General features: G+C 42.3%; 2 protein-coding genes across 2 annotated transcripts in view; both read right to left on the bottom strand.

Annotated features, from left to right (window-relative positions):
- The window catches only part of LOC308088574 (uncharacterized protein), a 136489-nt gene that overhangs the window by 90190 nt on the left and 29418 nt on the right, over positions 1-16881 (bottom strand). The gene's annotated exons all lie outside the window — the stretch shown is intronic.
- LOC308088873 (uncharacterized protein) lies at positions 8069-13084 on the bottom strand (the record flags this gene model as incomplete). Its single annotated transcript, XM_080433458.1, has 4 exons — positions 8069-8870; positions 10505-10587; positions 10948-12630; positions 13056-13084. 4 exons carry the CDS (start codon positions 13082-13084, stop codon positions 8866-8868), a joined length of 1800 nt encoding a protein of 599 aa, XP_080289584.1. The 3' UTR covers positions 8069-8865.

Raw genomic sequence — 16881 nt, 5'->3', positions numbered from 1 at the left:
CACCAGGAGGCCGATTTGTGCAAAATCCATTTTTTTATATTACTCTTTTAATTTGATCCAAACATCACGCAAATCAGTACACAGTATCTCTATAGTCATGTGATCAACACGGATCTGTCTGATTTTCCATATTCCATCCTGATTGGCTAAGGTTGGCTTCCAAAGTTTGCAGGATTGGTCCATTTTGAACTAAATGCCTCAAATCATGAACGCAGCTTGCGATTTCCGTGAAATTTCACACGCACATTCCCACTAGGCCGAGGAAGAAATGCCACTTGGAAATTTTCAAATCAGCCTCATGGTGGCGCTATAAAAGGCCAAATTGCATTTTTAACTGTAACTGCACAGATCTGCGTGAAACTTTGCACGCATACTCCCTAGAGGCCAAAGAAAAACATCTGCCCTGCCTTTTTCATATTAGCCTTTTATAGCGCCGCCAGGAGGCCGACTTATCTCTATAGTCAAGTGATCAAGATGGTTCCGGCAAATTCTGAACATTGCTGGCCCACAATAACCTACCTAACCTGGCGGAGACCTGTGCTCCGAGGAGCACTTTTTCTAGTTTTATTTCTATTCTTATTTCTTCCTCAATTTTGTTTAAGAATGAATGTGCTATCCATGACATGCTGTCACCAGTTCACTGTCTGTTATATATTAATGATGATTGAATATTGGCTAAATGTTTATAATTTCTTCTGTCCAAGCACTAAGAAAAGGCAAGTGAGTCTCTCTTTAATTAAGCATGATGAGCCATGTGTTTTCCACAAAACAATTAAATATCATTGAATATAATTGCACCCTTGTCATTACTATATGTTATTATAGCTTTCAGTAGGCCACCACAGGCACAGACAGTGTGTTTTAGTGCAGTGCGGCCTGGCGCAGCGCGGCGGAGTGGTTGCGTGCCACGTAAAGTAACAAAAAAAGCCCTACAATCCGCGCGCGCTGGTGCATGTGTCAAAGAGGTGCGCTCCCCCACTTCCAAAATTAGCACTACAACACTGCGTCCGTCCGTGTGTCCGTCCGTCCTTCTGTCTGCGAGCAGCTAATCTCCGCCACCGTTGGCCCGGTCGCTGTGAAACTGTGCACACACACTCCCTGGATGCCACAGCAGAACCTCTGCCCCACATTTTTCAGATCAGCCTGTCATAGCGCCACCATGAGGCCTATTTTTGAAAAACTTTTTTTTAAATATTACTGCTATAGAGCACCGAAGTCCTGACGTCACTCGTTCATCCCCAGGTTTGCGGAAGTAATTTCTCTATGGAGAATAACATTGGGTCATCTTAGAATCGTCTCATATAAGAATTGTGGTCCAAAAATAAACACTGCGTGTCGGCGTTATTGTCAGGGAGGAGGTTCTGTATCGTTTATGATAGTCAGTCACTTATATTTGATACAGTCTGTTTCTGGCGAAAATGTAACTAATTCGGCGGAAGTAACATTAGCGTTTTCTCACCATCAGTTGATGCTTCATATCCATAAGAGTCAACCCGCCGGGGTCATTTGTTTATTTTTGGAACACAGTTCTTATTTGACGCGATATTAAATACGTGTATGGGATTCAGAACGGGGGTGGAAAACTGCGAACCAGGTAGACAAACAAAGGATGTGTAAATGACGTCAGACTTCGGCGGTCTATACTCCGGCACCCTTTTCACATTGGCCTATTATAGCGCCACCAGGAGGCCATAATAACCTACCTGACCTAGCGGAGACTTGTGGTCCGAGGAGCACTTTTCTAGTTATATTATATTTTTTCTTTTTTATATATATATGTGTTGACAAATGTTGGGCACATACATATTTTATTTGAGGTTTGGCACTGTTGTAATTGATTTTGCATGAGGAATATAGCATTCTAATGACATACGCAAGCTTTGATTCCCGGTAAGACAGCCTCTGAGCTGACTTGAGAAAGAGCGGAGCTTCCGCTTAAATCACGACAATAAAACATTACTGAATCAGACTACTAATGTAGGAATTGTCGTAAATGACGGTACGATCAAAATATGGGCGTAAATTGCTTAGTGAATCCGGCCCATGCCAAAGTATTCAAGTTATTAAAACCCCAAACACAGCTAAATAGACGTTATAGCAATTGAAAACAACAGCTAACCACAGAGTCAAATGGGCAGTGGGCAACAACCTTAAACAGGGGACTTATGTAAAACACATTTCTCCATGTTACTCCTTCCGATTTTATCAAAATTTCACGCAAATCGGTACACATGATCTCCATAGTCATGTGATCAAGACGGATGTGTTTGATTTATCATATTCCATCCTCATTGGCTAAGATTGACATCTAAAGTTTGCAGTAGTGGCTTGTTTTGAACAAAATTCCGCAAATCATGAACGCACCGTCCGATTGCGGTCAAACTTTGCACGCACATTCACACTATGTTGAGGAACAAATGCCACCCTTTTAACATTGGCCTGTTATAGCGCCACCAGCAGGTCTAATTTAGCAAAAAAAAATGTTGCACAAAATGCCTCAAACCATGAATGCAGTGTCCGATTGTCGTGCAAGGCCTAAGAACAAATGGTACCCTTTAAACATTGGCCTATTATAGCACCACCAGGAGGCCACAATAACCTACCTGACCTGGCGGAGACCTCTAGTTTATAGTGCATTTTCAAAGTGGAAATAAAGAATTACATTCCCCCAGTATTAAATCAATCAATCAATGCCTGCATGTAGATCAAAGATTATATTAAAGTTGTACAATGCAGATTCACAAATAACGATTTTTAGCAACCTCTGCTGGTCACTACCGTCACTGCATACAATTTCCGTGTCCTCGATTACCCAGAATTCCATTTGTTTTCACCGGAGGCCGGAAGCGTTTCAAAAAGCGATCTTTTAATTGTTTTATACTATCTGCGGATCGTTTCTCCTAGCCAGTGGAGCATTAGTTACCATGAGCTGTGCTTTCTTTTTCAGTTCTTTTTCGATCTTCCAATCCTACATTCTCTTAAAATCAGCGTGAGGTTCCTTTTTGTTATTAGCGCGGTAGTTCCTGGCCAAACAGGAAACCGTTGCGGTAGTTCCTGGCCAAAACCAGATGACGTCATTTTCCCGGGAAAGTCCCCCCCGACAGCGTTCAATACAAAATATATAAATAAAAGGCTTCCGGGGTTGAGTGTGTGTTGTGAAACTTTTGCCACTCAAAAAAGATATACAATTTAACTTTAGTTTTGTTGAAAACGTTACCTAGTATTACTTTAATGTAATCACTGTGTAATGCTGTATGACTATTTGTATTTTACAGACTGTAATCCCCTTGGCTGATTCTGTCGGTCGGTCCTCTGATTGATGTTTTTATTGACAAAAGAAATCCATGACCATGACATGAGGGATTCGTACATATCTGTTTTAAAGGATAAAACAAAAAGTTCCAAGAGCTTATATCAATTGTAGTCCTTTGAGAGCAAATTTGTGTAACCTGAATGGCATGTGTTTGAGGATGGAGTAGCAGAGGCATAAGCTAAATTACAATACCGAAAATCTCGGCCACTCGCTCACTCCCACTCGGTCACTCCGACTTCGCACCGGAAGTAGTCAGGTTCCAATTGTTCATTTGCTTCTTGGAGGAGGCGAGTGGAAGAGGCGAGGAGGCTCTCCGCTTCTGCGTTGAGCGAGTGTACATGAAGTGTACGCTCGAACAGTCTCCACAGCTCCTCGCGGCGGACTTCCACATCACATGTACACGTTTTTAGTTTTTTCCCCTTCTCCTGTGACGTATAAATTCTCCTCCTCCACATGTGGCCACACAAGCAATGCTTGAAACCCGAAACCATGCCGAAAACACACACCCCCCCCCCTCCCTTTGCCCCCGCCGCCGCCGCTCACTCGTTGCGCATCTCTCTCTCTCTCTCTCTCTCTCTCTCTCTCTCTCTCTCTCTCACACACACACACACGCTTAACTAAAAAGCGATGTGAAGACACACATTTAATGCTGAATTATAGAGCTTCAGCTGATAAAGTAACTGAAAAGACCACAACAAGCCACTGGCTTTATTGCGTTGTATGATATAAAGCATAATACAATTATATACATTGTAATATATTGTGCACACTTCTTCTATCTCAAAAGCTGATAGTTCATTTCTCTCGTGCATGCCTCAATGCAGTGCACAGACTACTATTAATGACTGTGACACAGATTATGTTTTAAATAATGTATTGTATTTATATGTGGACTGAATTTGAATGATGTAATTCAGAGTCAGACATACTCTGTTATTCACCTGTTTCCTAGGCTGTGTGTTTTCCACTTCCTGTCGATTTGATCCAATGAAATCCAATGAAACTGGTCAGATGACCAATGATATCCAATGAAATCGACAGGAAGTGGAAAACACACAGCCTAGGAAACAGGTGAATACAGTGGCAAAGCAGCAGTGCCGTGCGGGACTGCTGCGGGGGGTGGGGGGTCTGGGGACTGTACGAGCAAAAAGAGGGACGGGTCAGGATTTAATTCATAAATGTAAGTTTGCTCATCCTGGCGCTTCGTTCACTATTTCAGGAATACACAAAATTTGCACAAAATGTTAACTATAAAGATAACAACGTGGCCATCGACATTGATGAATTGTGTATTCTTATATTCTGTATTATTCTATACCTGCATATTATTCTATGCATGTAGCCTATATTTTCATCCACACCTCTGCTCTAGTGCAGCTGTATGAAACGTCATAAATCGCGGAATATGCCGTCGCTTTGAAATTACGCTTGAGTGCATTCCGATCCTGTGAGGCCAACCAGTTGACGACTCCGTCCTCGCAAATAATCCTTGGCTCCTCGCAGGGGCGGGGCTTAGGCGCGAGTGGAGGAAGCGAGGAGAGTGAGCGAGTGACCGAGCTTTGGGGATTGGAATTTAGCTATAGAAAAAATATAATCAATTACTCGAATTCAGTCAAGACTATAGGCATAATATATACCGATGTGCGTGATGTTTGGACAACATATGTAGGAGTAATATCAAGAAATGTGTTTTGCAAAACTCTGCCTCCTGGTGGCACTATAACAGATACGATACGAACAATTTGGGGCAGAGGTTCTGCTCTGGCATGCAGGGAGTGTGTGTCTGTGCAGTTTCACTTCGAACGGGCCAATGGTGCCGGAGATTAGCTGTCCGCAACGGATACACACACACACACACACACACACACACACACACACATACAGGGTGCAAAAACACATAAATACATTCATGCAATTTCAACATAACAGAAAAGTAAAATAGCAAAAAACAACATGGGTACCTACTGTAGTTCTGGGATAATTTTGCAAACTGTGGGACCAATCAGCGACAAACGTGTGCATGCTGCTTGTGCAATTTCAACATAACAGAAAAGTAAAATAGCGAAGAACAACATGGTTACCTACTGTACAGTTCTGGGCTAATTTTGCAAACTGTGGGACCAATCAGCGACAAACGTGTGCATGCTGTAGGCCAAGGAGGACATTCCCTGTAGGCCTATACAACACAACTGTGTTATATTTTTCAATTGTCGTGAATGAGTTCTCAACTGATGCATTGCAACTTGATTTTTACATCACCTCAGAACCACCATATTTCAGTTGTTCTCCGTTGATGACCGTGTCATCAATAGAGATGCCATATATGATCTCTTATCCCACTTTGAGTTAGAAACACTGGATTGGTATGCCTAATGCACATTGGCTGCTAATAAATTAGGCAGAAATGCTAAAAGGTTGGTGTAATTGTGAACTAACTGATGGGAAGATTAAACTAGTCTGTTTCAAGCCCTCCAAATCAACAACAAACAAGATATGACATATTGACATATTATACCAGGTTGCTTATTTCTCTCACTAAACATGCCAACGTTTTTAGATCCCATATGGTTGCTTATTTCTCTCACTAAACATGGCAACGTTTTTAGATCCCATATTCTGAGACATTGAGCAACAGCGCCACTTACCATAGGGTTACATTAGTGGCCGAACACAGTATTGTGGGTCGTCTTTAATTCCCATATTCTGAGAGATCATTGAGCCCTCATTGGCTAAAGGACCAGCCAATGAGGAAAAAGTGACACAAAAGTCAGGACTAGCGAGTGTAGATGTAGACCAGGTTAAAAAGGCTTTAATATCATGTAGCTTCAGGATGACCAAGTTTACAGTTTACTAACTGCTATTTATTTCTTGTTAACTAGCTTGGAACTGTGGCACTTTTGTATTATTCCTATTCCTATTGCCCGGCCTCCATTAACTGGAAATAAAACAATGTCTTAACTAGAAAAAGTGCTCCTCGGAGCACAGGTCTCCGCCAGGTCAGGTAGGTTATTGTGGGCCAGCAATGTTCAGAATTTGCCAATCAGGATGGAATATAAGAAATCGGACGGAACCATCTTGATCACTTGACTATAGAGATAATGTGTACTGATTTGCATGATGTTTGGACAAAATATGTAGGAGTAATATAAAAAATAAGAACCGGCCTCCTGGTGGCGCTATAATAGGTCAATGTGAAAAGGGTGGCGTTTGTTCTTCAACGTAGTGCGAATGTGCGTGCAAAGTTCCACCACAATCGGACGCTGCGTTCATGATTTGCGGCATTTTGTTCAAAACGGGCCACTCCTGCAAACTTTAGATGTCAATGTTAGCCAATCAGGATGGAATATGAAAAATACAATAGACCCATCTTGATCACATGACTATAGAGATCATGTGTACCGATTTGCGTGAAATTTGGATAAAATATGAAAGCTTAATCTCAAAATATGTGTTTTACATAAGTCGGCCTCCTGGTGGCACTATAAAAGGCTAATGTGAAAAATGCAGGGCAGATGTTTTTCCTTGGCCTCTAGGGAGTATGCGTGCAAAGTTTCACGCAGATCGGTGCAGTTATAGTTAAAAATGCTAATTGGCCTTTTATAGCGCCACCATGAGGCTGATTTGAAAACGTTCAAGTGGCATTTGTTCCTCGGCCTAGTGGGAATGTGCGTGTGAAATTTCACGGAAATCGCAAGCTGCGTTCATGATTTGAGGCATTTTGTTCAAAATGGACCAATCCTGCAAACTTTGGAAGCCAACCTTGGCCAATCAGGATGGAATGTGGAAAATCAGACAGATCGGTCTTGATCACATGACTATAGAGATACTGTGTACCGATTTGTGTGATGTTTGGATAAAATCTGTAGAAAAAAATGGGTTTTGCACCAATCGGCCTCCTGGTGGCGCTATAACAGGCCCATGTGAAATATTTGGGGCAGAGGTTCTGAATTGGCATCCAGGGAGTGTGTGTGCACAGTTTCGCAGCGACCGGGCCAACGGTGCCTGAGATTAGCTGTTCACAGACAGATGGACGGACGGACACACGGACACACGGACACACAAACGGGCACACGGACACACGGACGGACAGGGGGTAAAACATACTCTCTCGCCATGCCTTTCGGCCTGGCGGAGACAATAAATTATTTCCCTTTGGATGGATGGACAGATGGACGGACGGACGGACGGACGGACAGACTGAGAAGAATATATGGATAAATGATTGATAGATGGATTAGATTTCTTTAGAAAACATACCCTTGAAAAAAGTTAACAATCAGAAAAACTAAGGTTTTGTGCACCTGGTCTTTTAGTCTATACGTCCCTCCCACATTTAGCAAACAATGATATTTACTATAAATGTTTATTGCTGCTTGAACTTGTGTGAAAACCTGTGTGTGAACATCTGGTCCCCTTCTGATACCACTAGGAACAGGTAGGCTAGTTTTCTGTTGACTGGCTAATTTACAGATGATTCTCCGGAAAGAAAACAACCTGTACATAGAGCTGTGGTGTTCAGTTCAGTTGATCCATGGAGATCCAAGTGCGTTCAGGCTTTCATTTCACCCAAACAATACAGTAGATCTCATTCATTAACACAGAGAGGTGGATAATTAATTGGTTAGGTCATCTGCAGTGATATTTTCTTTCATCATCATTCTTTTGCTCCCAGGGTCCTATTATGGTTAACACTAGTGTAGGCTTAAGCGTTGGGGGTTAGAGATCATTGAGAGAGAGAGAGAGGGATTAACAGTGTTGTAAATGAAGAATATTTTAATAACATTCAATAATAAATCATTTATTTGCCCAAACCAACATACAGTTGAGTTGGAATTAGTTTTGATGTGCTCAGACAAGATAACAACACACAAGAAGAATGTGGAAGTACAGAACACTACTGTATTTTCAGGCATTAAACCCCAGAGGTGATGAAGCACGCACAAAACATGTTCCTCTCTTTGAGTTAGGGTGGGCCCAGGGAACATATATTATGCTCCCACTTTCAGTATGTTGATCCGCTGACCAAACTCTTCATTTTCTTTTTTTTGTTTCCATTCTTACATGGAATTATACAAAATAAAACGTTCAGCAACCCTAAATATGAACAATAATAATAATAATGGTGTTTTGGTTTGCTTTAAGGATAACATTTTGAACAAAGTTTGATGACTAAGTCCAATCAATTTACTGTACGTGTATATTAAAAATATATAAAATCTGAACATTTTGTGCAAATGTATTCCTGAAATAGTGAACGAAGCGCCAGGATGAGCAAACTAACCTTTTTTCTGCAGTTTTCCTTTGTGTATGACAATAGTAGGCGTATATCGAATTAGTCATTTTAACATTGTTTATCTATCAGTTAAACGCAACTTTTAAATTGTGAAATAAAAATTCATCTCCAAGCTCCATTTATGTGTAAAGTTACAGAGAGAGACCAAATAGAGATGACCAGAAGGGGTTGCTGTAGCTGTAGTTGTCACTCCTTGTCTTTAACGTTTGTCAGCTTTAGTACGATGTCTGCTGGCAGCCCCAGTTTGACCAGTTCTTCTTTAAGCTGGAAGTGAAAAAAACGTAAACAATGTTTTTGATTTGTGATAACGGATGTTATCTTTTGTTTTAACTGGTTTAGATGGCGTAGTTTGAAGGAAGTCAAGCTGGAGAAATAGTTTGACTGATAAATAGTTATATCATGTCTCTGTATGATCAGTAAGTTGATTCTGGTTACCTTTCAGTCCGATAATCATTATAGTACCATATTGTCCTGTCAAATAGCTTGCACAACGTGCTGAGAAAATATGAAATATTGTACATTTGTAAAGAGTTTAAAGACAACATGAAATTACATATTTTTCACACTCCTAGAGCATATCCGTGGTCACAAAGGAGATGAGATATGTAATACAACAATGTTTGTGTATTTGTACTTCAAAAGTTCTCAAAAATCCAAGCAAGGATCAAGCAAGACCCTATGAATAATCATGAAACATGATTTCATTCACCCGTGTGATTCGCATAGCTTTCTCTCTCCTTTTATTATCATACAAGTCCATACCCGTCGGGGGATATGAGCACCCAAAGTATATGCAGTTTGGGTTATGCACTGAGCACAGATAGTAAGCACACACACAGACGGCTGGACCTGCACACGTCTCGTAGTGCCCCCCCACACACACACACACACACACCGCACGCGTCCCGTTGGACCCGCACGCGTCCCTTCCCGAACCTCAACCCCCCCCCCACACACACACACGTTGGTTGAAGCATGTTCTCTGTGTGTGCTTGTGGCAGACGGCAACAGTGTAAGGGCAGGTACACACTGCAGGATATTTGGTCCGATTATGCTGTCCGGGACCTTTTTTGGCGCTCGCCGACAAAACCCCCCGATCTGATGCAGATGGGCTTGTGAAAAAAAGCCCAACCAAAGCGACTATGAGCACTTTAAACCTATATACAAATACATTGGATATTTGAAAATAGCCTTTCTACAATCTCACGTTGTATATCGGCTATTTTCAAAGAAGAAAATCTTTTGGGAAAAAATGAAAATTGTGGAATATTTTCCAAATCCACACAGATCTTGTATGGGGGTCTATGGCACAACATATTATTTTCAGAAGGGGGGAGGACAATAAGCGGACAAGCGGAAACACTTGCTTCTGCGCACTTGAGAGAGAGAGAGAGAGAGATGCTTATATAAATATATCATGGGAGACGTCGATTAGAATGAATTGGAATAAAAACAAATGTATGTATTGGGTCTACTCTGGACAGCATCCTACTGAACTATCCTACAGTGTGTAATCCCTGGTGTCGGGGATCAATCTATAGGGTGAAAACCACAACGATATATGACAGCCGATTTCAAGAAATAAACTCCTGCAATGTGTAAAGCTTAACGATCAGACGACTCCCCGACCACTTTAAAAGTCCTGCAGTGTGCACCTGCCTTAACACAACGCATGCGCAGTTTGATCATGCATCCCATAGCTTGCGGCCATCCCTGGGCAGCCGTAACCATGGCGACATTCTTTTACATAAAAACGTGCACATGGTAATGGTCAATGGCTGTGTGCAAATGCAGATCAATTGCTCCAGCCACTGAGGAGAACCGGGCAGAAGAGATTTTGGCCTCACCACCACCACAGAGCTTTCTAGAATAATAGTAGGATAGTTTGGTTACAGTACCTGCGGCAACACAATATTCTCGATGTCTTCTTCGGTTAAAGATGTCTCTGAAGATAGCCCCATCCTCAGACCAATGACGTGACCTACAGGTAAAATATCCCAGAATTAGAATACAGACGGGTATGATATTATTGATGATGTCGGTAGAACCTTGGGTTCTATAGCCAGGGGCGGAGCGTCAGCGGGGGGGGGGGGGCTGCTGAGGGGTGGGGGGGTGGGGGGGTGGGGGGGGTTGGGGGGCTGGGGGGTGCGGCCGTTCCCCGGCCCTGTACTCCAGGTGCCCGTGGCCGTCACATCACACCACAGAGACCTTTATTACCTTTACCACTAAATGTAGCCTTTAGTACTAATAACATCACTTGCTCTATTGACACTTTTTAACTTACAACATGACAGCTTTGAAAAAAGGAAGGGAAAACTAAAGATAATTTTATAAAACTTACGAGCTGGGAGTTCTGTTGTGGGCGGTGGGATTGTTATGGGTGGAGATGTCCCATTTGTTGTTGGTGTAGTAGTAGGTGTAGTAGTAGGTGTAGTAGTAGGTGTTGTAGTTGGTGTTGTAGTTGGTGTTGTAGTTGGTGTTGTAGTAGGTGTTGTAATAGGTGTAGTAGTAGGGGTAGTAGTTGGTGTTGTAGTTGGTGTTGTAGTTGGTGTTGTAGTAGGTGTAGTAGTGGGTGTAGTAGTTGGTGTTGTAGTTGGTGTTGTAGTAGGTGTAGTAGTTGGTGTAGTAGTTGGTGTTGTAGTTGGTGTTGCAGTAGGTGTAGTAGTTGGTGTCGTAGTAGGTGTAGTAGATGGTGTTGTAGTAGGTGTAGTAGTAGTTGTAGTAGTTGGTGTTGTAGTAGGTGTAGTTGTAGGTGTAGTAGTTGGTGTTGTAGTTGGTGTTGTAGTAGGTGTTGTAGTAGGTGTAGTAGTTGGTGTTGTAGTTGGTGTTGTAGTAGGTGTAGTAGTTGGTGTTGTAGTAGGTGTAGTAGTTGGTGTTGTAGTAGGTGTAGTAGTGGGTGTAGTAGTTGGTGTTGTAGTTGGTGTTGTAGTAGGTGTAGTAGTTGGTGTAGTAGTTGGTGTTGTAGTTGGTGTTGCAGTAGGTGTAGTAGTTGGTGTCGTAGTAGGTGTAGTAGTTGGTGTTGTAGTAGGTGTAGTAGTAGTTGTAGTAGTTGGTGTTGTAGTAGGTGTAGTTGTAGGTGTAGTAGTTGGTGTTGTAGTTGGTGTTGTAGTAGGTGTTGTAGTAGGTGTAGTAGTGGGTGTAGTAGTTGGTGTTGTAGTTGGTGTTGTAGTAGGTGTAGTAGTTGGTGTAGTAGTTGGTGTTGTAGTTGGTGTTGCAGTAGGTGTAGTAGTTGGTGTCGTAGTAGGTGTAGTAGTTGGTGTTGTAGTAGGTGTAGTAGTAGTTGTAGTAGTTGGTGTTGTAGTAGGTGTAGTTGTAGGTGTAGTAGTTGGTGTTGTAGTTGGTGTTGTAGTAGGTGTTGTAGTAGGTGTAGTAGTTGGTGTTGTAGTTGGTGTTGTAGTAGATGTAGTAGTAGGTGTAGTAGTTGGTGTTGTAGTTGGTGTTGTAGTAGGTGTAATAGTTGGTGTTGTAGGTGTAGTAGTTGGTGTTGTAGTTGGTGTTATAGTAGGTGTTGTAGTAGGTGTTGCAGTAGGTGTAGGAGTTGGACCATGAGTGGTAGTTGGACCACGAGTAGTAGTTGGACCACCAGTAGTAGTTGGCCCACCAGTTGTAGTTGGACCATGAGTAGTAGTTGGACCACCAGTTGTTGTTGGACCTCCAGTTGTTGTTGGACCTCCAGTTGTTGTTGTTGGACCTGCAGTTAATGTTGGACCAGTTGTTGTTGGACCTGCAGTTGTTGTTGGACCTGCAGTTGTTGTTAGACCTCCAGTGGTTGTTGCACCAGTTGTTGTTGGACCTGCAGTTGTTGTTGGACCTGCAGTTGTAGTTGGACCTCCAGTTGTTGTTGGACCTGCAGTTGTTGTTGGACCTGCAGTTGTTGTTGGACCTGCAGTTGTTGTTGGACCTGCAGTTGTTGTTGGACCTCCAGTTGTTGTTGGACCTGCAGTTGTTGTTGGACCAGTTGTTGTTGGACCTCCAGTTGTTGTTGGACCTCCAGTTGTTGTTGGACCTCCAGTTGTTGTTGGACCTTCAGTTGTTGTTGGACCTCCAGTTGTTGTTGGACCAGTTGTTGTTGAACCTGCATTTGACAACAACAACAACAACAACAACAATAATAATACATTGATTTGCAGTGAAATAACTTGTGGTAAAGTAGCATTCTCTGATCACACCTCTCCAAATATGCTTACAGCAACAAAAACAAAAAAATATTGTAAAGATATACTGAAGGAATAATATTAGTAATTATATTGTTATTATTTTTGGTAAGCAAAAGAGACTAAACAAGAAAAAGTGCTCCTCGGAGCACAGGTCTCCGCCAGGTCAGGTAGGTTATTGTGGCCTCCTGGTGGCGCTATAATAGGCCAATGTGAAAAGGGTGCCATTTCTTCTTAGGCCTTGCACGGCAATCGGACACTGCATTCATGATTTGAGGCATTTTTTCAATTAGACCTGCTGGTCTGCTGGTCCTGCTGGCGCATGCGGTGGGGGGATGGGGGGGGCGGGATTAAGCGAGAGGTGGAGCTATAGCGTCATCGGTTCAGGAAAGATGCGTATTGCCATATTTGGTTGTACACACGGAGACGCAAGGGTGGCGTTTTCAGATTTATTCACTCTGGGACCCGGTTTCAAAAATGTGCGTTTTCGGGCACCCAAAACGCTGGCTCCGTGTGGCCGAAACGTGCAAACGATTAAAAACGTATGCGGTTTCACCTAAAATCGTCTCCGTGTGGATGTGGCCTCAGGCTCACTCACTCCTGACTCCCTGGGGAAACACTGTCCGGTGGTAAGCGATACACTCCACTCATTTCTCAGTGTTAGTAGAGATCAATGCTATGTTTGAATACAAGGCTCATGTTATGTTTCTTTTGTGTTGTAGGCAATGTACGAGCGCTCATGAAGCCTGCACTGCTTCTCCTTAGACCCTACTAACCCCTGATGTGGGAAGAATCTAAGTTTGTTTTGCCTGAGATGCATGCCCCATGACCTGTTAAGTTTTCCCCCACTTCACACTGGGTGTGATTTTTGGGCGGTGAAACCGCCCCTATATGTGAGGTTTGGATATTTGCACACCAAATCCTGCGCTGTGATTGGCCACAAATGTACCCCCCTAACCCTGCACCGTGATTGGCCAATCAGTCTATTCAGGACTGTTATTGGCTAGGGAAACATGACACATGTGCATAGCCCTATAAATAGGACCATAACTTAAAAAAATACATAAATTTGTTTTTTTAAAGTTATGGTTTCTTCCATCACTTCTTCCATCACTTCTTCCATCACTGTGATGACCACTGTGACCACACCGCCCACTTCACACTGGGTGTGATTTTTTATATTACTCCTACAGATTTTGTCCAAACATCATGCAAATCGATACACATTATCTCTGTAGTCAAGTGATCAAGATGGTTCCGTCCGTTTTTTCCTATTCCATCCTGATTGGCGAATTCCGAACATTGCTGGCCCACAACAACCTACCTGACCTGGCGCTCCGAGGAGCACTTTTTCCAGTTTTTTTTATCAAGACACTTTATGTACACTTCAGATTGAAGTGTGCTAGTTAGTTCAGGTTTTGGAGTGTTCATGGTTTTAATGTCCCCCGGGAAAACCTATTAGGACCCACTACAAATGTGGACTCCAGTGGCAAATCAGAATCGGAAGAATTCGCATAATATTATGTTCTAAGTAAACTGAGATTTGTTTGAGGAATATAACAATGTCAGCTACCTCAGCTGGTGTCATTGACTTGGCAGAGAAGCCCCCAGCACATCAGACATGACATGGAGGATGCAGTTGAAGGGCTTAGTATCAGCACTAAACAACAACTAGGGAGCCTGGTGATCCAGACATAGGCCCTAGGTGAGCAGAACCTCAAGGTGAACTGTGGTCAGTAGCATATCGGCCAAGGGCCTCAACACTCAATGAGGAGAAAATGGAATCAAGTTGTGAGATTAATGTAAAAAACAACTTGTCTCGAAATGATAGCTGAATGCAACATTGCAAAAAGAAATAAGACATTAAATATTATAGATATTTGCAGACACTTGATTGTCTGTCTGTCTGTCTGTCTGTCTGTCTGTCTGTCTGTCTGTCTGTCTGTCTGCCTGCCTGCCTGCCTGTCTGTCTGTTTATTTTGAAGCTGTAGAAGGACAAAGACCACATGATTTGACCAAGTGAACAGAAAAGTCACATGACAAAAAAGGGAGCTATGTTGACTTTTGGCAATTGGACTGAAAATAAAAAAAAAAAGAAAAAGATCTTTCACCATTGTCAGTCGCAAATTGAAAAATCACCAAAGGAATATGTCAGAAACGCAACAGTACCTCCTGTTGAAATCGGATTGATTGTTGTTGAAGGTGCTGCTGTGGTGGGTGCTGGAGTTGGCGCCAAAATGACTGTAAAAATAAAACATTCATATCAGTAATTGTGCAGGCTATTAATAATAAGAAAATTAAACATGTCATTATAAAGGCACATTCTGAGCTTTTATCTGTTGAGTCAACAATTCTTACCTTTGGCTTCAATAGATGATGAGTTCACAGGAATGGAGAAATTAGGGCTGGATACAGCCACCACCAGAGTATCAACCACAGCAGAGGCATTTGGAGGTGTGGCATTTGCTACTTGGTTGAATATTAACTCAGCGTTCACCTTCACTGATCCTGCGCTGTAAAAGTGATGTTGGAAAAGTTTTTTTAATGACTTTATTAATATTATTAATATCATTAATATTTTTGTTATTGATGACTACATTAATGGTACAAATCAATTATATGTTAATCAATTGATTTAAAAAAAAACTAGAAAAAGTGCTCCTCGGAGCACAGGTCAGATAGGTTATTGTGGCCTCCTGGTGGCGCTATAATAGGCCAATGTGAAAAGGGTACCATTTCTTCTTAGGCCTTTCAATTGGTCATTGCATTCATGATTTGAGTTTTGCAAAATTAGATCTGCTGGTGGCGCTATAATCGGCTAATGTGAAAAGGGTGTCATTTATTCCTCTGCCTTGTAGGAATGTGCGTGCAAAATTTCAAGGATATTGCATGCTGCGTTCATGTTTTGAGGCATTTTGTTCAAAACGGACCTCTCCTGCAAACTTTGGAAGCCAATGTTAGCCAATTAGGATGGAATATGAAAAATCGCACAGATCTGTTTTGATCACATGACTATAGAGATACTGTGTACTGATTTGGTGCTTTATTTTTGGACAGAATCTGTAGGAGTCATATAAAAAAAATTGTTTTGCACAAATCGGCCTCTAGTGGCGCTCTAAAAGGCAGATGTGAAAAATGCAGGGCAAAGGTTTTTCCTTGGCCTCTAGGGAGTGCAGTTATAGGTAAAAACAGCCTGTTATAGCGCCACCATGAGGCTGATTTGAAAATGTTCAAGTGGCATTTCTTCCCCGGCCTAGTGGGAATGCGCACGCAAAATGTAACGAAAATTGCATTGCGATGATTTGAGGCATTTAGTTCAAAATGAACTAATCCTGCAAACTTTGGAAGCCAATTTTAGCCAATCAGGATGGAATATGGAAAATCGTACATTTGATCCCAGCCTTGATAAATGTCACGGCTGAAACCGAGCGTCATTTAAATAACACGCCCTTAAATATTCTCAAAACGCCCCGAATTTACGACATGAAGAAGAACCAGAATACGACCAAAGACATCAAAAGCCAATAAGAAAGAGTTTCCCCCGTTCGCCTCGCCACACGCACACTTACACGCCCCTCTCTCTCTCTCTCTCACACACACACACACACACACACACACGCCCGCCCAGCTGTGTTTTTCATGTAATCCGTACCGTAGCGGTACAATCTTTGTCACGTAGGTAGGCTTGTAGCCTACATGAATGACATATTATGATACCAATCAAATCGCCATGAATGGAATACGTTTGTATATTAATTTATTTAACCCATACCGAGCACACTAAAATAAAGCCGTCATGTAGGCTATTCCCATTTCCCAGTGAGACTCGGACCGTCAGACGGGCGAGTCCCGTCCCGCTCCGCATTAATGAGAGATAGCCTGGAGAGAACATTAATGGATGAAGGCTGGTGTGTGTTGGACCATGGGTTAATGTCTGATCTCCCGGTGGCCATGAAAATATAACAGCAGCGCCGCTGCACCGGTCTAAACTCCTGAGTGCTCGTATATTTTGAAAATAGCAGATTGACAAGCTCACAACGTGTCGCTGTCTTGTGAGCTTGTAGATCTGCTATTTTCAATGCAGCCAGATCTACAATCTTATCTGAATGACTGTTAAAGCA

Source organism: Gymnoscopelus braueri (genome assembly GCF_963280865.1).
Source record: "Gymnoscopelus braueri genome assembly, chromosome: 7".
Lineage (NCBI taxonomy): Eukaryota > Metazoa > Chordata > Actinopteri > Myctophiformes > Myctophidae > Gymnoscopelus > Gymnoscopelus braueri.
This window is presented reverse-complemented; position numbering and strand designations above follow the sequence as displayed.